Source organism: Dendropsophus ebraccatus, chromosome 3, assembly GCF_027789765.1.
Source record: "Dendropsophus ebraccatus isolate aDenEbr1 chromosome 3, aDenEbr1.pat, whole genome shotgun sequence".
NCBI lineage: Eukaryota > Metazoa > Chordata > Amphibia > Anura > Hylidae > Dendropsophus > Dendropsophus ebraccatus.
This window is the reverse complement of record NC_091456.1, coordinates 136,420,437-136,442,595: the sequence shown is the minus strand read 5'-3', so window position 1 is coordinate 136,442,595 and position 22,159 is coordinate 136,420,437. Positions and strand designations below refer to the sequence as shown.

General features: G+C 42.2%; 1 protein-coding gene across 4 annotated transcripts in view; it reads right to left on the bottom strand.

Moving 5' to 3' along the window:
* PDE4D (phosphodiesterase 4D) overlaps window positions 1-22,159 on the bottom strand; it is a 968,497-nt gene that overhangs the window by 700,349 nt on the left and 245,989 nt on the right. For all 4 annotated transcript variants that reach the window (XM_069962734.1, XM_069962738.1, XM_069962735.1 and 1 more), the window contains one exon: window positions 4,735-4,973. In XM_069962734.1, coding sequence (XP_069818835.1) covers window positions 4,735-4,973 — 239 coding nt within the window. The remainder of the gene's footprint in view (window positions 1-4,734; window positions 4,974-22,159) is intronic.

The window sequence follows — 22,159 nt, the reverse complement described above, 5'->3', positions numbered from 1 at the left end:
TTTTTTTACTTTTCTTGGTTTGTTTTGTTATTATTTTATTATTATTTGGAGGTCCGCTGGTTGATGAGTTAATGTGAGATATTAAGCTGGAGCGAGCGAGATGGAGCAATGAAGGGATCCTTTGTTGGTGTCCAGATAGCCTCCTCCAGAGCAACACCACATATATATATATGTGGGCGGTGGTGTTGGAGTGTTTGGAAAACGCTACAATGGTGGCTTGGTACCATGGAGGGCTGAGCTCCCAGAGGGGTTTATTGGTATGTAGTATGTATGAAGTATGTACAAGGCCGGACACGAGAATAATAAGGTTTATAGTTTGGTGTGTTTTTTTTTTTTTTATTATTATTCTTTATTTGATGCTGGTGATGGTACTCCCTCTTGGTCCAGCGGAGGCAGGAGCCTGGGGGGCGAGGGGGTTACCCGAGTGTGTGGGGGCGGGTTCTGCTCTTCTGCGGTCCCCTGCACGGTGGAGGAGACCGGCTGGGATACGAAGGTGTAAGGTACATCTAGTTGAGGGGAAAAGCTTAAAGAGAGGTAATGAATTGATGGCGTCCATGGACACGCATCCTCCGGTAGGAGAAATGTTATGTTATTTAAAAAAAAAAAACTGCTCTAAACATTTTTTTTTAATAAAACAAGGTTCCTAGCAAAAAATAAAATGTACTCACCATGTCAGAAAGACATGTCAAAAGTCAGGTCTGAGTATTCAGATTGCGACCAATCAGGGAGGAGTTGGGAGAAGTCCGCACCACGCATAAAACCCAGACTTTTCTGACCCGGTCAGCCACATAGACATACATTTTGAATTATACAGCTGTCCAGGTCAAATAACACTGAGTTGGAAAAGAATGCAATGTGCGCAGACTTCTCCCAGCTCATTCTCTTGAGCGGTTGCGGTCTTGAACATGCATCTCAAAAGTTTTTTTTTTTCCATGTCAGGTACTCATTACGAAAACTACATCAGTCAGGATGCATACATATCTATAGATTGGGACAACTACAAACAGCAACTCTGGATCTAGAACAAGGGTGTCAAACCTGCAGCCCTCCAACTGTTGTAAAACTACAATTGTACAGCTGGAAAGCCGCAGTTTGACACCTGAGATCTAGGTTTAACACAACAACTTTTTTTTGTTTAAAACAATAAGTCTGTAAGCATATCTTCACACAGTTAGGATGCATACAGAATTGCATATCCAAATCAGTATATTTCTGCCTCTTTCAGCTGATTACTCAGTCTTAGTAAATAGCTGATTTTGTTGGGGAAAGCCCACAGGCAGAAAATATCATATTAATGGCTGCTATTTGATGAATACCAAGGTGGTTCAAGACCACCTATCAATTCTTGAAAGTAGGGTCCCAACTAAAGGGGTGGGGTGTGAGGGTGTGTGGGGGGGGGGGGGGGGTGTCGGGGTGCTTGGTCACCCCTATATGATCAGCTATGATAGGGCTTATAGGCAGGGATATATCTTTATGAGACAACCCTTTATAGTTAACATAATAGATATTATTTATTAAAATGCAGATTCCCTTTAATTTATAGAAACATCTAGTTGCTCTTCAGGGAATGCAATCCAGAGCTGTTCTTCTGAATCTTCTCTGCATGACAGGTCAAACATCAACCAATTATAACTAAAACATTGTAAATCAACATGAAACTTGGTCCATGTATTGGCCATTTATTATATATGTATTATAAATCTGCATGCAGTTTTTGCCCTTAGTACACCCCAGATTATTTTCCCCATAGATTTGTTGTTGCACATCCAAGCTTTCATTCACAGTCTCATCTCCCAATTGAAATGAGATTGAGTTGTCACAGTTGAGCAGCCAGCTATAGGTGATGAATAGTTTCTGACATAGCGATGCTTTCATCTACTAGAAATAGCCATTATAATAGCGGTAGTATATGTATGACACAACCAACGGAAAATGGGTAAAAGTCTGCCATCAAATTCTTATTCAAAGAAGAAATTGTTGAGATTGATCAGGCCATGTAATGTCACCTAATTGTCCATGGTCTTGCTTTGGGATAACAAATTTATCTAAGTCACCTTCAAGTGAATAAACTCTCCAAAGCTTTCCAGATGTGTTTTGGTTTCTTACATTGTCTTCAGTCCCTGTTATACTATAAGAACGTCATAGGGAAGATCCTCATCTTGGTCATCTTGATACTCAATATTTGTAGGCAGGGTCCCAGAAAATAGTGGCTCCAAGATTATGGAATAAAGCCTCTTTATTATCAGACACATTTTATTCATTTATTCAGGCCAGGAAATGGCTTATCCTACTATATGCACATTCCTAACAATCGCCTATTTGACATATACAATATATATCAATTTTCTTTGTTGCGCCATCTCCTTGCTTTTGGTCGGAGTTCTCTCCCTCTCACTCCTGCTTATCCCCCCCTCATAGACTGAGAAGACCTGACCCTCATCTCTGGTTAGGCTTGGTTCACACTGCATTTTTGCAGACCATTTAACGGAAACATTTTATGTAAAAAAAAAATAATGAAAAAACAGATGCCAAAACTAATGCAATTGTCTGCAATCAGTTTGGATCAGTTTTTCCATTGACTGCCATTATAAAAAAAAAAAATGGATCAATATAGATGTGTTTTTTTCTTCTTTTTTTTAGTGTACACAAAAACATAGTTGACCACGTTTTTGTGTACCTGAAAAGTAACCATGTAAAAAGGGATACCTTAAACGGACTGCAAAAAACGCAGTGTGAATCCAGCCTAACACTAACCCTGCCCACAAATGATGCTTGAGACATCACGTGACCTCCGTCTCTGTGTGTCGGATTCACTACACAAAGCCCACGGATGATTCAAAGACAGGGTGGGTAGAAATAACATACGATGCATGCTACATAGTTTCACAGGTGACTCCATGTTCAAAATTTACAAGAATTGAGAAAACTTAACAACAGACTATAGGAATGGTGAGAAAGCTCAAAAGAGGTGTCAAACTGGTCTGTGGGGAGTAGTGTTTAGTGTATAAAAACACAGTAACTTATGCTCCATTTTTTTATCTTCAACAAACAGGACGTACTAGTCGCACATTACTGGTATCGAAACGTATAAACTATAACATCTCATCTTTAGGGCTACAACTTTTTCTAAACAGTTTATTTAAATGTTTCATTCTTTAAAGGGGTAATCCAGTGCTACAAAAACATGGCCAATTTCTTCCAGAGACAGCACTGCTTTTGTCTTGAGTTCAGGTGTGGTTTGCAATAAAGCTCAATTCACTTCAATGGAACAAAGTTGAAAACCCCACCCAAATTGGAGACAAGAGTGCTGTTCCTGGAAGAAAGTGGTCATGTTTTTGTAGCACTGGATAACCTCTTTAACCCTTTAAGGACATGGCCCATTTTCGTTTTTACGTTTTCGGTTTTTCCTCCTTGTGTTTAAAAGGTCATAGCACTTGCATTTTTCCTCCTAGAAACCCACATGACCCCTTATTTTTTGCGTCACTAATTGTACTTTGCAATTACAGGCTGAATTTTTGCATAAAGTACACTGCGAAACCAGAAAAAAATTCAAAGTGTGGTGAAATTGAAAAAAATAACGCATTTCTTTTATTTGGGGGAAATGTGTTTTTACGCCATTCGCCCTGGGGTAAAACTGACTTGTTATGCATGTTCCTCAAGTCGTTACGATTAAAACGATATATAACATGTATAACTTATATTGTATCTTTCTATCGGTACCTTGATTGCGCATATACGACTTTTTGATCGCTTTATATTACATTTTTTCTGGATTTGATGCGACCAAAAATGCGCAATTTTGCACTTTGGGATTTTTTTGCGCTGACGCCGTTTACCGTACGAGATCAGGAATGTGATTAATTAATAGTTCGGGCGATTACGCACGCGGCGATAGCAAACATGTTTATTTATTTATTTATTTGTTTACTTTTATTTAAAACCTGGGAAAAGGGGGGTGATTCAGACTTTTATTAGGGGAGGGGGCTTTTTACTATTAACAACACTTTTTTTTTTTTTTACACATATACTAGAAGCCCCCTTGGGGGACTTCTAGTATATACACTTGGATCTCTCATTGAGATCTCTGCAGCATAGATATGCTGCAGAGATCCATGAGATCGGCACTCGTTTGCTTTCGGCTGCTGCAGCCGAAAACGAACGAGTGCCGAGCCGAGGACGGCGCCATCTTGGACGCGTCCCCGGCCGGCATCAGTAACGGAGATCACTCCTCCGGGACAAGGTCCCGGAGGAGCGATCTCCCCCACTAGATCCATCGCTACAAAAACATGGCCACTTTTCCCCCTACTGTTGTCTCCAGTTAAGGTGTGGTTTGCATTTAAGCTCCATTTACTTCAATGGAACTGTGTTTCAAAACCCCACCCAATCTGGAGACAAGAGAGGGGGAAAAGTGGCCATGTTTTTGTAGTGCTGGATAACCCCTTTAAAGGGTAAAACAGAGATCTTTTTGGGGGGGATATACATTGTTGAGAAATACATGTACATATCTACTAAACAGGCAGGAGAACTGTAAGGTCCCCTTTATGGGGCACTCTCAGGTAAGAACGTAGATACTGCTTATTAGGCCATTTGTCAGGAATTCTACAATGAGCTTAAAACTATTATGTCATGGGAAAAAATATACTGATTTTAAAAAGACGATTTTAATAAAATTACTTTTTAGTTCGGATGAGCAGACTTGGAGAGAATGGTATTTTAGATGTAATCATGTCCTACCTTGTAGTGTCAGCAGCTGTGATTGCAATCAGCGGAGGAATCCTCAGAGCTAGAGAAGTCGGACGCTGTGGACTCTCACTATCCGGCTTTCTATCCCATTCCGCTTGTTCTGCGAGTCTAAATGCCAATGGAGGTAGCTGTATATTTCTACAGGAAAGCCTTCGTACTAAATATGGCTCCATTTCTTCAGAGATGCTATCTTCTTCTTCCATTTTGGAATGAAGAGCTTCATCTGACACCTAATAAATATAAAGAAGAAAATAATAATTTACAATGTAAGAATAGAATTATGCATTTAATATACTATCCCTATGTAGCCATGTTAAAACTTCTGTAAGTTACCATAAAGGTGCCATGTGGTGTTATATTGCAGCTGGCCTGTCTGCATATCTTCCATTGCAGTCTTCTACAGATGATAGATCACCAGAAGATACAACTAGTAGATCATGACAGTGTCACTTTAAACAGACAGGTGGCTAGGCCCAGGTGCCCAGGCTATTCAGATGTTAAAAAGGACCCACAGTCCTTAAAAAAACAAACACTTTTTGGGGGCCCACAATTGGTAGGATCAAGTGTGTGTGGGAGAAGATAAAAGGAAGGGAGAGGTTAAATAAGAAGTCCAGCAAAAAATTTTATTTAAGTATTATATTGCTCCGCAAAAGCTATACATATCACCAATATACAGTTATTATGGAAAATGCACATAAAGTGCTTTTTTCCCCTGCACTTACTACTGCATCAAGGTTCACTTCCTGGATAAAATGGTGTTGTCACAACCTGACTCCCAGAGCTGTGCGGCCGGTGGCTGCTGGTGAAGATAATGGCAGGGGGACACTGAGGGACACAGGGCACTGGAGGGACACTGAGCATCCCTCTGCCATCATCCTCTCCAGCAGCCACAGCCCGCACAGCTTTGGGAGTTGGGTCGTGACATCACCATTTTATCCAGGAAGTGAAGCCTTGATGCAGTAATAAGTGCAGGGAAAAAAGCAATTTATAAGCATTTCCCATAATAAGTGTATATTGGTGATGTGTATAACTTTTGGGGGGCAATACACAACTTTAATAAAAAAAATTGCCGGACTTCTCCTTTAAGTGGCTGAAAGGGCATGAATTATGCTCGGGGATCAGGATTACACCCCTCAGCCTAATTAACATTCCCTCAGCTTAATATTCAACCCCCCCCCCCCCCAAGTTTGATCTATGCCCCCTTACTCTCATATTCATCCCGCCAGCCTGATTTATGCCCCTCAGCCTCATATTTACTCGGCCCAGAGTCTGATTTGTGCCCCTGAGCCTGACCACAGCTCCTTTATCAGAGTCTTAATTTAATGAAGCACATTTTTTTAGGCATGTTTGCCAGATTTATTAATTTTATCATTTTATATCATGTCGTATTCATTGAGTAACATCTTATCCTGTCCTGTTAATGTCTCTCTCTCTCTGCTCTTTGAAGTCATTATCCAGTCAGGGCCAGCATTGGGGGTGAGGGTGTGGGGGGTGCCCAGGGCCCCCAGCCTCAGGAGGGCCCTGTAGCTCCTTTGGTGCCTGTAGATCAGGGGCTGGAGTGACGGAGCAGATCCCTGTAGGAGAGAGACTTTAGCTGCAGCTGCTCACACACTCTATTGTTTATACAGAGTGCACTTATCTATCTATCTATCTATCTATCTATCTATCTATCTATCTTTTGTCAAGTAAGGCTATGTTCACACAAGGTGAACGACCGGCCGTTCCTTGACCCTAGCCGGGTCATGGAACGGCCGGTCTCTGCACAGATCATCCCGGCCGGTACTGCAGTACCTTTATGGCCGATCTTTATGGCCGTAGTGTTCTGATGCAGGCGCATCAACGCGCATCCGAGTCAGAACTCCCTATAGGACACAAAGAAGCAAGCGACCGGAGCCGCTCGCTTCATTGTGTGAACTGACAGGGTTTCCTACGCAGAAAACTGACAAGTCAGTTCTTTGCGGCGCTGCACGGGATCCCGGCCGGAGCGCATACTATGTGTATACGCTCCAGCGGGGATCCCATAGAACAATAGGCTATGTTCCCCTCCGCACAAAGTACGGCTGTTGTTGCCGATGGCAGCAACGGCCGTACTTTTACATAGTGTGAACATAGCCTAAAGATGCTTACAGGACACAAACCATATAAAAATATGAAAGACCATACTATATTTGTGTGGATGTGTTTTTTCCCCCTTTAATACATTGTATTAGTACAGTGTATTTTGTGTTGTATTATCATGTGATTTATATTTGTAGACATACTGTGTCCTTTACTTGTTTTTGTTTTCAGTGAGTACAGATTCTTTGGCCATACCATCACTTTGTTGTAAATATATTGCCACCCCTTTATGTTACTAGAATGTTCTTTATGTGTCTTATTCTAATGTCTAATTGTCTCTTCTTAGCTCCCATAGACATTAATGGGAGCTTCAGAAAAAGCGGAAAACAGCTTGCTCACCTGCATTTGGAATCCTGCCCACCTCTTGCCACCACTCATGGTTACTATATGGGGAGCATATTGGTTTCTGAGCAGTGGACAGGTATAGTGGTATGACTGAGTTATTATTGAGTGAAATGGTATAATAGTCATAATATCCCTTGGTTGGCTCTATAATTGATCTTTGTATAGTGCTTGTTCAATAACAGTATGGAGTTGATAGTTTCACTAAATTTGCTGTTTGTATAGTGGTATTTTTTAATAAGTATGTATGGCATATACACATTTGTATGTGTATAGGATAAATGTCATATAATTGGTGCTTGAAGACCGAAATAACACCCATGGTGTGAAGGTTTTGCTGGTACAATGCAAAAATATAGAAAAAGAAGCGGCTGCACCTCACACCCATAGCTGACACTAATGCCTCTCGGCTACATTTCAAGACCAATCACATTATAGTCCCCACTCTAATATCAACACTGTGTCGGTCGGCGACCACCAACCCTGCCAAGCAAACGTCAACAGGGGAGGGGGCCACACAATGGCCCTGCAACCCCACTGTCACAGGACCAAACCCACATGGCCCCCCACACCCCGCAGGCGCCGCCTCATGAGGGCCTGGGGACCTGCACCTGGTACATGAGGCAGTATGGTTTTATCAAATTATATACCAACATTCTGGCGCTGGTTTTTAAATGTAGCCAAGAGGCACTAATGTAAGCCATGGGTGTGAGGTGGAGTGGCTTCTTTTCCTCTAGGTCTGTATTTTGCTGGTACAATATTTCAGCATTTGTGGGCCTCACTTTTTATTTTGCCCAGGGCCACACCTTGCCTAAAACCAACCCTGTATCCAGTTGACTTTATTTCTAAAATAGTGGCATGTTCATGGGCTGCATGATCATCATGTAAGCAAATTAGACTGAAGTGCAATACCAAACAAAGCCAATAGGCTGACATTTCATGTTCCTTTAATGGACTTATTCATACACCACTCATTTAAGACTTCCATTAAGATGCCATTTAGCTAATCAATGTGCTCAAAAATGCAGTATTCTACCATTACAAATGATGGAATATCGCTAGAATATTTGATCAGCAACTGGCCGTGCAGGTCCAGCAGAAGCAGCACTCAGAATCCTGTGCAGACATTTCACAGAACTACCAAATGGATTCTGTTCCTTTCAAGGTGCTTTCACACAAGACTAAATTGTGGCAGATTTGTTGCATATTTTGACTCCCCTATTAATAATAAGAGGAAAAATTAAGACTTCATATTGTTATGAAATATCTTGACATTACCATTAGATAGAAATGGAAATCCCCATTTAATCACTACCTTTTATCAGCTTTGTGGCCAAATACCGTCCACATTTACGGCCTCATTATGAAATAACAGGCATTATTTGGTCTGAAAATGACGTGCTTCTTAAACTACACCAGTCAAACGGCAAGAAAAAGACAGTATGTGAGCTTTATATTGTAAGCTTTAACCCCTTAGGGTCAAAGCCAATTTTCGTTTTTGCGCTTTTTCTTTTTCCATTTTATGTTTAAAAGTCCATAGCGCTCGCATTTTTTCACCTAGAGACTTATATGAGCGCTTATTTTTTTGCGAAACCAATTGTACTTTGCAATGGCAGGCATTATTTTTCCATAAAATATGCTGTGAAACCGGAAAAAAATCATTTGCGCCTTCAAATTGAAAAAAAAAAATGAATTTGTTTTGATTTCGGGGAGTTTTGCATTTACGCCGTTCACCCTATGGTAAAACTGATGGCTTTTAAAAAATTCAAACCATTGTTAACAAATATATGTTCCTTAAAATCGCTCTATTCCCAGGCTTATAGCGCTTTTATCCTTTGGTCTATAGGGCTGTGTGAGGTGTAATTTTTTGCGCCATGATGTGTTCTTTCTATCGGTATCCTGATTGCGCATATATGACTTTTTGATCACTTTTTATTACATTTTTTCTGGATTTGATGCAACCAAAAATGCGTAATTTTGCACTTTGGAATTTTTTGGCGCTGACGCCGTTTACCGTGCGCAATCAGGAATGTGATAATTTAATATTTTGGGCAATTACGCACGTGGAGATACCAAATATGTTTATTTATTTGTTTATTTATTAATTTATATTTATAAAATGGGAAAAGGGGGGTGATTTGGACTTTTATTAGGGGAGGGGATTTTTTTTATTAATAAAAACACTTTTTTTTTTTTTTTTAACATCAACTAGAAGTCCCCCTGGGGGACTTGTATATAGACAGCACTAATCTCTCATAGAGATCAATGCTGTGTATATACACAGCAAAGATCGATTAGATCGGTCATAGATTGCTATGGCCTGCTGCAGGCCATAGCAATCTATTACCGAGCCGGGATCAGCGTCATTGCGACGCTGAATGCCGGCCCGGCCAGAAGAACGGATCGCATCGCGGGGGGGGAGATCCGACCCACTAGACACCAGGGATGTTGAGCATGAAGCACTTCAATGCAGCTGTCAGGTTTGACAGCTGCATTGAAGTGCTTAATTAGCCGGCGCGGCAACGGGACCCGCGCCGGCTAATAGAGGCACTGTCCGGCTGCACATGTCAGCTGGGATCAACGCCGTTCAGAGCGGGGTCCCGGCGGGGCACCGCTCTGAACACCCCCTGCGGCACCATGACGTACCAGGTACGTCATGGGTTGCTAAGGGGTTAACGGACTTTAACAATTTGAACAACACAATATATACATTATTTTTTATTATTATTATTATTATTGTTGTTGTTGCTGCTGTTGTTACTTCTGATAACAACAAAAAATATATATTTTTATTATTATTATTATTATTATTATTATTATTATCATTATTAAAAAAATTTCTTCATAGCATCCAAGGAAAATTTTGATTTCTTTCTCAAAGATAAATTAATTACTACCACCATATGCTACTGTTTTCAGATTTCTAAAAGCTTAAATTACAGCCGTAATTTCCTCACTCCATCCTGGGTCAATAACAAGCATCTGAAGAACAACATTATAAAATGTGCTTCATGCCTTTTCTTTACCCTTGTAAACAGTTTCCAGAACATATTCTTTTGTATTAAATAGTAGTGATGAGCGAATACTGTTCGATTGAATATTCGATCGAATAGTGAGCTATTCGAATATTTGATATTCGTACAAATATTCCGCGAATATTCGACAAATATTCGATGCGTTCAAATCCCCCAGCTTCCGGTTTTACCCTCCAAATGCTCAAATAGATGTTTTTCACTTATCGAATACTTGTTCCCATAGACTTTAAGGGGATTGAATATTCGATTGAATATACGAATATTGGAATATTCGCGGGATATTCGTACGAATATTGAATATTCGAATATCTCACTATTCGCTCATCACTATTAACTAGCATTTAGTGCATCTGAATGAGCAAAGTGATCAGCATAAACGATGATCCCTGTTTTCCAGGCATTACTTGCGCTGTCCCCACCTTCCCCATGGAACGGTAAGGCAGTGGGAGTCAAATGCCGATGGTTCGGGTTCACACGAACCTGAACTTCGACCCTTTTTGATAATCTCTAGAAGCGATATGTATGACTAACTATGCAATATGCAGGGCGCTAGAAAGCAATATGAATGCTTATAAAGCCAATTTACTTATTTCTGTTCTGTGCCCCTTCATAATAATTCAATGTATCTCTAAAGTGCTTTCTATAGCATTATGCAGATGGCTGTATTATGGATCTGTGTTACCCACTATGGGCCCATACTTTACCTCAACCTCCTAATGTCTCTGATCTCAGATGGAGGCATACAGAGGTTAATTTTATAATCAATGACGAGGAAAGAAATGTGGCGTGCCTACGGTTATTTCATGCAGACTACATACATAAGGCTTTGCCTTGGGGAGAAAACTAATAAAAACCACACAGTATGTGTCCATAGCAACCAATCAGATTATTCCCTTAATTTTCTAATTCTAATCCGAGAAACAATAAATCGAATTCTGTTCTGGTTAAACTGCATTTCCTGCAATCTGAACAACACACATTCAGGGTATACCATATTTTACAAGATCAACGATAGTAATGTTAAGTTTTCTTATCATTTTTTTTTTTACTTTTATTGAAAATGTTGCAGATTGGGGGAAATTAGTCCATTCCACACTTGCCAATCGGGTATGCTGGGGTGGGGGGTGGGGGAGGGTGTTACCACTATGCTGATCTTCAGTACAAGTGGGAAATCTTCCTCTTTATAGTTTTATGCTTATTGGCAAATTATGTTGAAGTCGTTCATTGTTACTATACAGTATTGGTTTCTTACACTCTCTGCAATCATGTCTTCTCATAGAACAGCTACTGAGAGCCAGGCTACAAAGAAAAAAGATCCCTTACTGGGTATATGTAGGCACATGGCCTTTGGTTCTGTACTTACAGTCATAGATTTAGTCAATGACAGTGACTGGCTGCCACAGAGAGCTTATAGGGGGATTGTAATGGAAAGGACAGCAAACATGGCAAACAAACACGCAGAATCCATGACGGGTCATATTCCACAACTATTAGTTCCACCGGAACTAGAATGACTGACAGAAAGAAAGTAGCATCTTATATCAATACGAGAATGACGAAATGAGTCTGGGTCACATAGTCAACATTATCATCATATTTAGGCTGGGTTCACACACTATATTTCAGGCAGAATTTGATCCTCATGTCAGGTCCTCATAGCAACCAAAACCAGGAGTGGATTGAAAGCACATAAATGCTCTGTTTACATAATGTTGTAATTGAGTGGATGGCCGTCATTTAATGGCAAATATTTGCTGGTATTTTAGAACAACGGCTGTTATATTGAAATAATGGCTGTTATGTACTGTTATATGGCGGCCATCCACTCAATTTCAACATTGTGTGAACAGAGCCTTTCTGTGTTTTTAATACACTCCTGGTTTTGGTTGCAATACTGGCTGAAATATACTGACTGAAATATACGTAGTGTGAACGCAGCCTTATATGTTCACACTACGTATATTTGAGGCTGTATGTTTGAGGCTGTATAGCAACCAAAACAAGGAGTGGATTGAAAACACAGAAAGGCTCTCTTCACATAATGTTGTAATTGAGTGGATGGCCGCCATTTAATGGCAAATATGTGCTGTTATTTTAAAACAACGGCTGTTGTATTGAAATAATGGAAGTTATTTACTGTTATATGATGGCCATCCACTCAATTTCAACATTGTGTGGACAGAGCCTTTCTGTGTTTTTAATCCACTCCTGGTTTTGGTTGCTATGAGGACCTGACATGAGGACCAAATACTGCCTGAAATATACGTAGTGTGAACCCAGCCTAAGTTATACAGTATAGTGGCAACTCATTGAGCAGCGCTATGCATCACAGCGGGTGCACAGCGGGTGCAGGTACAGATAAAATTACAATATACCAAACTATTCAACAATACACACAAAAGCTTACACTCAGGGGGGTACAAGATAAGAGAGGGTCCAGATAAGCGAGGAGCTTACAATCTATGAGGAGGTAAGGCCAGAAACAAAAGGAGCGCTCATAGGAGCTTATGATAAAGGAAGCAGTACACATAGTGATTATACAAAGGCTGAATATATTTAGAATCTGTATATTCAGTTAGAGGTGTATCTAACACAACGACAGCTGACCAGCTTTCACCCACTCTGCACTCAGCATGATGTGTATACAGGCTCAGATACATACAGATGCACTTCGGTTCGGTGAGGCAGACACAGTTAATAAGAATGACGGATATAAAGGCTTCTTCCAGAGGTCACAGATGACAGTACTATACCATTTATGATTCATCCTCATTTGCTGCTTCTGTGCTCATAGTCATGTCAGCTTCTCCTTCTTTGTACCATTACATTCATTAACTGGAGAACTTAGTAAAATAACACACGACAAACCCAGATTAATGAGTCTTCATGTGGCATGACCGCACCAACACGGCTTTCACCATTGTCATACTGCTTATAGGAAATCAAAAGATGTCTCATACACAAAGCTGTTCAGTCATGACATGTCATATATAATACAGAAGAGACCCGCAGCAAAGATCTATATGAGCACTGCATTATTGCTCTTGTCACCCCGAACAGAAGGGCCTGGTGTTAGCTTTTCGCTTTACTATCTTTTAGTGACCCTAAGGTCTATTGCCCACAGTGCAGTTTTAGGGGCTATTGTATTGTTAGAAAGACAAAGTAAGTCTTTAGCAGTTACTTGGAAAACAAAAATAATAAATGTAATGGGTGAATATGTGTAAGAGCCCATTCACACTAAGTAAAACAGGTGGAAATTCCGAGCGAAACCCCGAAATCCCGCCTGCCTCAGTGTCTCAATGTAATGTGATGTGATGTGATGTGATGTAATGTTGTCGCTTTACATTGAGACAATGTAAACGCATTACTGAACGACAGTCTTTAGCCCGCACAGGTGTTACACAGAACGCGGACAAGACAGACAAACACAATAATATGTGATTAGGAAGCAAGGTCGGCAACTATCGGTCAGCACAGTACAAAAAGGTTAGTCAAAAGAGTAGTCAAAAACAAAATAGCCAGAATCAAGGAACCAGGAACACAACCGGAATAAATGCTAGGTCAAGGAACACTCAGGAACTGAGGCTCTATTGCAAGCAAGGAAGGGAGTGTGTTTATGGAAACCAAAGTCCCAACCCCCAGGCTGTGATTGAGGCTGAGACTCCAAACAACATAAGTCAGCCGCCAGTCGGTTCAAGACATAAAAAAACACCTGAGCCAATCATCCTAGGGCGGTGAAGCCCTGGCTGTGGCAACATCTAACGAATGAGCCACCATGCTCCTAGCACCCTCCAGGGCGGTGGCGGCACACTTTGGCAGTGCCAGGAGCTGGGCTTGACGGCCAGCTCCTGACAGATATGCTGTCCACAACATTTGATTGTTAAGGTTGTGTTTTACACCTTGTTGAAAGAAATGAAAAAATGCTCTTTTCTCTGACAACTGTCATCTAACACACTTGAGTAACTGTCTGTTCTTAATGATTTGCCATACTGTATTATAACATAGGATAAGACAACCATGCTAGATGGATTAGTCCAGTGAGGATCTAACTGTAAAGAAATAATTAATCAGCAGTGTTAATTACAGCTACTGGCACGTACATGAAATTCCCTTAACTGAAATCATGTTAATCTTTTTTTCACAAGATGGCACGTATGGATATCAGTGCAGTTTTAGAACTCCTATTACTATTATGTGGTTGTATTCCTCTACACTCCACCTTTACCTGCAAAGCCTTGTTTCTTTATATTTTACTGTTTTTTCTTTGGTATTGTTCTGTAGTTATTATCCTAATCGCAACTATTCTAAGGCTGCATTCGCACGCATGTGTGTGTATGCTGGATGTATATCATGGACTGAACACTTAACCTCTTACGCCGAGTGATGGGGCATGGTCCTGCACCGTGTTGCTGCTGGGGTGGCTCCTAGGAGTCCTGACAGGCGTTCACAAATGTGGGCTTTAAAAGGCTAAATACCTACTTTGTGTAAACATAGCCTAAAAGTGAGTGCAAGATTAAGTGAGGGAAATGGATTAACCCCTTGTGCCCAAGTTGCATCCACATGATGTGCTGGGGAAGTAGTCTGTGATAGCTGATACTGATACTCAACCCCATTTAGATAGCTGGCCTACAGTATAGTGACTGGTGGAACCATATTTACAGTAGAGTTGCTGTCCCTTGATAAACAGAGAATGCAATGCTATAAAGCACCAAAACCACCAATTGGTGGGGGTCCGGACAATCTCAATGTCCTGGTCACATATCAATGCACAATCCTAAGCAGTGGCGGATTAAACGTACCCTGGGACCCGGGCTGTCCACCCAACCTGCCCCCCCCCCCCCCCCCGGTCAATCCGCCAACATTATAATCCACTACTGCCCCCCCCCCAATGCTGTCCCCAATAAACACTGCCTGCCTCCCCTCCCCGCTGGCCCCAATAAACACAATGTTTGGTCCCTTGCTGCACAGGATGTCAGGAGAGGAGGGGGCTGAGCAGGGACGTAGCTAAGATTCACAGGGCCCCATAGCAGAAAAACTGTAAGGGCCCAAGGGGACAAAGTACTATATATATACTCTGTATGTATATACAGGCCCCATAGCAAGGGCCCCATAGCAGCTGCCTACCCTGCCTTTATGGTAGCTACGCCACTGGGGCTGATCTTATAGGGGAGGTCACAGCAGCACAGAGGATGTCAGGAGAGGAGGGTGCTGATCTTATAGGGAAGGTCACAGCGTCCCAGCAGCACAGAGGATGTCAGGAGAGGAGGGTGCTGATCTTATAGGGGAGGTCGCAGGGTCCCAGCAGCACAGAGAATGTCAGGAAAGGAGGGTGCTGATCTTATAGGGGAGGTCACAGCGTCCCAGCAGCACAGAGGATGTCAGGAGAGGAAGGTGCTGATCTTATAGGGGAGGTCACAGCAGCACAGAGGATGTCAGGAGAGGAGGGTGCTGATCTTATAGGGGAGGTCACAGCAGCACCGAGGATGTCAGAAGAGGAGGGTGCTAATCCTATAGGAGATGGTCCCCCTCTTCCCCCTTATAGATGGTCCCCCTCTTCCCCCTTATAGATGGTCCCCCTCTTCCCCCTTATAGATGGTCCCCCTCTTCCCTCCTTATAGATGGTCCCCCTCTTCCCCCCCTTATAGATGGTCCCCCTCTTACCCCCTTATACATGGTCCCCCTCTTACCCCCCCTTATAGATGGTCCCCCTCTTCCCCCTTATAGATGGTTCCCCTTTTCCCTCCTTATCGATGGTCCCCCTCTTCCCCCCTTATAGATGGTTACCCTCTCCCCCCCCTTATAGATGGTCACCCTCTTCCCTCCTTATAGATGGTCCCCCTCTTCCCCCCTTATAGATGGTCTTCCTCTTCCCCCCCTTATAGATGGTCCCCCTCTTCCCCCCTTATAGATGGTCCCCCTCTTCCCCCCTTATAGAGGATGTCAGGAGAGGAGGGTGCTGATCTTACAGGGGAGGTCACAGCAGCACCGAGGATGTCAGAAGAGGAGGGTGCTAATCCTATAGGAGATGGTCACCCTCTTCCCCCCTTATAGATGGTCCCCCTTCCCCCCCTTATAGCTTGTCCCCCTCCCCCTTATAGCTGGTCCCCCTTTCCCCCCTTATAGCTGGTCCCCCTTTCCCCCCCTTATAGATGGTCCCCCTCTCTCCCCCCCCCCCCTTATAGCAGGTCCCCCTTTCCCTTTCCCTTATAGCTGGTCCCCCTCTTCCCCCCCTTATAGATGCTCCCCCTTCCCCCCCTTATAGCTGGTCCCCCTTCCCCCCCCCCTTATAGATGGTCCCCCTCTCCCCCCCTTATAGCTGGTCCCCCTTCCCCCCTTATAGCTGGTCCCCCTTCCCCCCCTTAAAGCTGGTCCCCTCCCCCACTTATAGCTGGTCCCCCTTTCCCCTCCCTTAAAGCTGGTCCCCCTTTCCCCCCCTTATAGATGGCCCCCCTCTTCTCCCCCCTTATAGATGGTCCCCCTTCCTCCCCCTTATAGATGGTCACCCTCTTCCCAGCAGATAACACACAAAAAAAAACACAACACAACACAACTCACCTGCCATCCGTTCTTCCGTCTAGCCTCTCTCCTTCTGCAGCCTCCGGCTGATGTGCGGCTGCTGGGGGTGTCCCGTCCTATCTCCGGCAGCGCGCGCATCAGAGAGCTCCACATACGCCGGGAAGTCACAGCCACAGGCACACAGGGGGCTCTCTGATGAACGCGTTGCCGGGGATAGGACGGGACACCCCTGGCAGCCGCATATCAGAGAGTCAGTGGCGGATTATAATGTGGGCGCCCATATTATAATCCGCCACTGATCGTAAGGATCCGATCAGCTGAACCATTCATTTTTGTTAATTTGAGATGGAACTAGACGTACATTTTAAGTACATTTTACAATGAACCAATTATTTTTGTTTTGGGTAAAGCATTAGCTAAATATTTTTATATCATTTTCTGGCATAACAGCTGCTTCAGTCTTTCACTGAACCGTTGCTGTATTGCGAATCAGAATAAATTATAGCACGTGTAAAACAAGTGACCTATTGTTCTGAATCATTTTGTTAAAAATATAATTTTAATTGTTCCAGGAGACTGACTTTTTGGATCAGATTAATTCAATTAATGTTCTCTTTCCCTAGTTAGAAACAAAATAATGTTCAGCAGACTGGAAATTTCTTTTTTGAGGTTGTTTTTAGTCAGATAAAACCTGTCATTTAAAGCAAGTTTCTACTTTTGAGAAATGTGCAAGTGAGAGGTGTGGCACTAATTCTTCCTCAAAAAGAGGCACAATACTTGACTGGATGCCAAAGACTTTAAACACACAACTAGTAGAGTTCCTGTCCTAATTATAAAAATATAGCATTAATGGTCCAGTATGATGGATGGTGAAAAGGCCAGAATTGCTGATTTGTTGGTCACAAAGTTTCTGAAAAAATAGCTCTTAGAAAATCTCATCTACACCAAAACAACACCAATAAAAGCCACCAATCCCAACAGAAAAAAATAGCCCATAAACTATATATATATATATATATATATATATATATATATATATATATATATATACATATCAAAAATAGGGCAATTTATTTATTCTCAAAGGGCCAGTTCACACGAAGTAAAAGAGGCGAAATTCCATGACGGGACTCTCTGCCGCGGAATCCCGCCAGCCTCCGTGTCATACAAGCAGTCTATGGGAGGGCTTGTGCGCCTCCACTCTCCTCGCCTCTCCACTCAAAGAATTGACATGTCCGCCTCTTTTATTCCATTTAAATTGGCCCGAAGGCTATGTTCACGCAGTGTAATGAGTATGGGAACCTACAGCCGTAGTGGTCATTGAAAACAACGACAGTAGGTTTCAAAATTCACTAAATTCTATTGATTTCAATAGAACAATGGCCATTGTTGTTCACACAGTGCATTAACTACAGCAGTTGTTTACTGCGGCAATATAAAATAATGAACATGTCTATTTTCTACGGCCGCAGTTTGTGAACAACAGCTGTAGTCTGTTCATACATTGTGTGGCCGTCCTGCCGGCCATAGTGTGATAAAAAGTTTAATTGATTTTCATGGGGTTAATTGATTTTTATTCACACCCATACAGCTAGCAAACTTCAATGGATGGAAAAGTATGGTGCTATGGCCGATAATGCAATAACTGCCATTTGAACACATAATGTAGTAGCCGTTGTTTAACACTACAAGCAACTGCAAACAACGGCCATTGTATTACATTGTGTGAACATAGCCTAAGGGTACATTCACACATATCCTATTGCAGCAGATTTGACACTGCGGGAGAAATACTGATTTCTAATAAAGTCTATGCACTCCATTCTCGCAGCATATCTTAGATTAACTGCTTAGCTCCCACAACCATGCTTATCTTTCCATGTTCCCTGGCGCTCTCCTGCATGTTTCTCTGAGTCACTGCTTAGTGACAGCTTGCTCAGCCAATCACAGTGCAAAGCGAGAAACTTTTTTTTAATAAATTGGTCAATGAGGGGTGTGGGGGTGTTTTTATTTGAGTAAAAAAAATTTTTCCACTTGTGTCTTGTCTTTATTTCTTTACTTTATAGACTTAGTAGTGGAAGCCGTCTAATAGACGGAATCCATTACTAAGGCGGGGCCTAGTGTTAGCTGGTATAAAATGGCTAACACTAACCCCCCATTATTACCCCAGTACCCAATGCCACCAGGGGTACTGGGAAGAGCCGGGTGCCAGTGGTCCCGGAGGATCAAAATTGGCGCTCCTGGACTGGGGAGGCAGCAGGCTGGTAAGATTTGGGCTGGGGAGGGCCTAAACCAATGGCTCTTCCCACCCTGGTGTTACCAGGCTGCTGTCGCTTGGTTTTTAACCTGGCTGGTTATAAAAATAGGGGGGACCCTATGCGTTTTTTTTTTTTTAAATAAATAAATAATTAAAAAAAACCCGCATGGGGTTCCCCCTATTTTCATAACCAGCCGGGTTAAAAACCAAGCAACAGCAGCCTGGTAACACCAGGGTGGGAAGAGCCATTAGTTTAGGCCCTCCCCAGCCTAAATCTTACCAGCCTGCTGCCGCCCCAGTCCAGGAGCGCCAGTTTTGATGCTCCGGGACCACTGGCACCCGGCTCTTCCCAGTACCCCTGGTGGCATTGGGTACTGGGGTAATAATGGGGGGTTAGTGTTAGCCATTTTTTACCGGCTAACACTAGTCCCCGACTTCGTAATGGATTCTGTCTATTAGACGGCTTCCACTACTAAGTCTATAAAGTAAAGAAATATAGACAAGACACAAGTTAAAAAATTTTTTTATTCAAATAAAAACACCCCCACACCCCTCATTGACCATTTTATTAAAAAAAACACCAAACAACCGCTGGTCATCGTCATAGTCCATGGAATCCGACGTAATCCACAGGATACCGATATCTGAAAAACAAAAAGGGAGAAACACACAAAAAACACACAAACAGGAGCACAACACCCATCATTGTGAGTGGTGTTGTGCACCTTACAGTATGCAGCATCTTTACAGATCGCTGCTTACAGTCTGGCCCCCAAGGGGTTAAGGAAGGATGCATTGCATCCCCCTTAACCCCTTGGGGGCCAGACTGATGTCAGACTGCACCCATCCCAGCAAGGAAGGGGTTAAGTGACCCCCCTTCCTTGCTGGGATGGGTGCAGTGCTGGAGAGGGGGTGGGGAGAGCTGTATACTCACCCCGATGTGTCCTCTTCGCTGGTCCGCAGCACAATGAAGTCACCGTGCTGCAGGCCCGCTAATTATATGTGCGCTGAGCCAATCAGCCAATCAGCTGAGCGCACATATAATTCAAAATGTTTCTTCTAATAATGCTATTGTGATAACATAATTAGAAGAAACATTAGATGTTTTAATTAAAGTAAAGTGTTGATTAGTACAGAATGCTCTATTTACCGGGAATATGAATTAACGGCTTAACCCCTTAACGACATCGGGCGTAAATTTACGCCCTGATGCCGGTAAGGGAGTTCAGAGCGGGGCCGCGCGGCGACCCCGCTCTGAACCGCGGCGGTCCCGGGTGCCGCGTGTAGCCCGGGACCGTAGGTATTAGCGGGCACGGTCCGATCGCCGTGCCCGCTAATACAGTAATCAGATGCAGCTGTCAAACATGACAGCTGCATCCGATTACCGGATTCAGCCGTTCCCTGGTGTCTAGTGGAGGAGATCGCTCCTCCGGGATGTTCTCCCGGAGGAGCGATCTCCGTTTCTAAAGCCGGCCGGGGACCGCTCCAAGCAGCAGCAGCAGCAGCCGAAAGCAAACGAGTGCCGATCTCATGGATCTCTGCAGCATATCTATGCTGCAGAGATCTCTATGAGAGATCAAAGCACTTATACTAGAAGTCCCCCAGGGGGGCTTCTAGTATAAGTGTTAAAGTAAAAAAAAAAAGTGTTGTTAATAGTAAAAAGCCCCCTCCCCTAATAAAAGTCTGAATCACCCCCCTTTTTCCAGGTTATAAATAAAAGTAAATAAATAAACATATTTGCTATCGCCGCGTGCGTAATCGCCCAAACTATTAATTAATCACATTCCTGATCTCGCACGGTAAACGGCGTCAGCGCAAAAAAATCCCAAAGTGCAAAATTGCGCATTTTTGGTCGCATCAAATCCAGAAAAATTTTAATAAAAAGCGATCAAAAAGTCGTATATGCGCAATCAAGGTACCAATAGAAAGAACACATCATGGCGCAAAAAATGACACCTCGCACAGCCCCATAGACCAAAGGATAAAAGCGCTATAACCCTGGGAATGGAGCGATTTTAAGTGACGTATATTTGTTGACAATGGTTTAAATTTTTTACAGGCCATCCGATACAATATAAGTTATACATGTTACATATCGTTTTAATCGTAACGACTTGAGGAACATATATAACAAGTCAGTTTTACCCCAGGGCGAATGGCGTAAAAACTCATTTCCCCTAAATAAACAAAATGCTTTTTTTTTTTTCAATTTCACCACACTTTGAATTTTTTTCTGGTTTCACAGTGTACTTTATGCAAAAATTCAGCCTGTCATTGCAAAGTACAATTAGTGACGCAAAAAATAAGGGCTCATGTGGGTTTCTAGGTGGAAAAATGCAAGTGCTATGGCCTTTTAAGCACAAGGAGGAAAAAACTAAAACGCAAAAATCGAAATTGGCTCTGTCCTTAAAGGGTTAATGGAGCTTCCTGTACTAATTAATATTTAATTAATAAAACACATTTTTGTTGTAATAAAATCAGTTTCGTTGTTCAATAATTTAATTTAAAGGAATCCATCATTGTGCAATTAAATATACTGTCAAAAAATAAATATATATATAAATATACATTTATTTATATATATATATATATATATATATATATATATATATATATATATATATTTTAACAGTATATTTAATTGCACAATGATGGATTTGTTTAAATTTAATTATTGAACAACGAAAGGGACTTTATTACAACGAAAATGTCTTTTATTAATTAAATATATTAATCATGAGAGGCATCGGCATTACTGCAGATGATTGCAAACCCCGATAATAGCGATTCCTGTAAACTGTTTCCCTGCTTTCCCAGATGCATCCAGAGGTGTTTGCATCACTTTCTAAAGATTTTATTTGTTATTTTTAGTTGAACCAGATTTCCAAGTAAATGACCGTATGTTTTCAGCCGCATGTCTATTTTTTCCCACGGCCGTAGTTTCAGCCACACATTTCCAGCTGCGTAAAAACTACAGCCACACAGATACATAGTGTGAACATACCCTTAATTGGTTCTTGGACGACCACTATATGGTAAAACCATTGTATGTTAAGTTGTAATTGGTAAATTTGTAATTGGTTCCAGTGTCCCCAAAATGTCATCGCAAAGTTTAAAAAATCAACTAAAAAACATAACAGATTAAGGA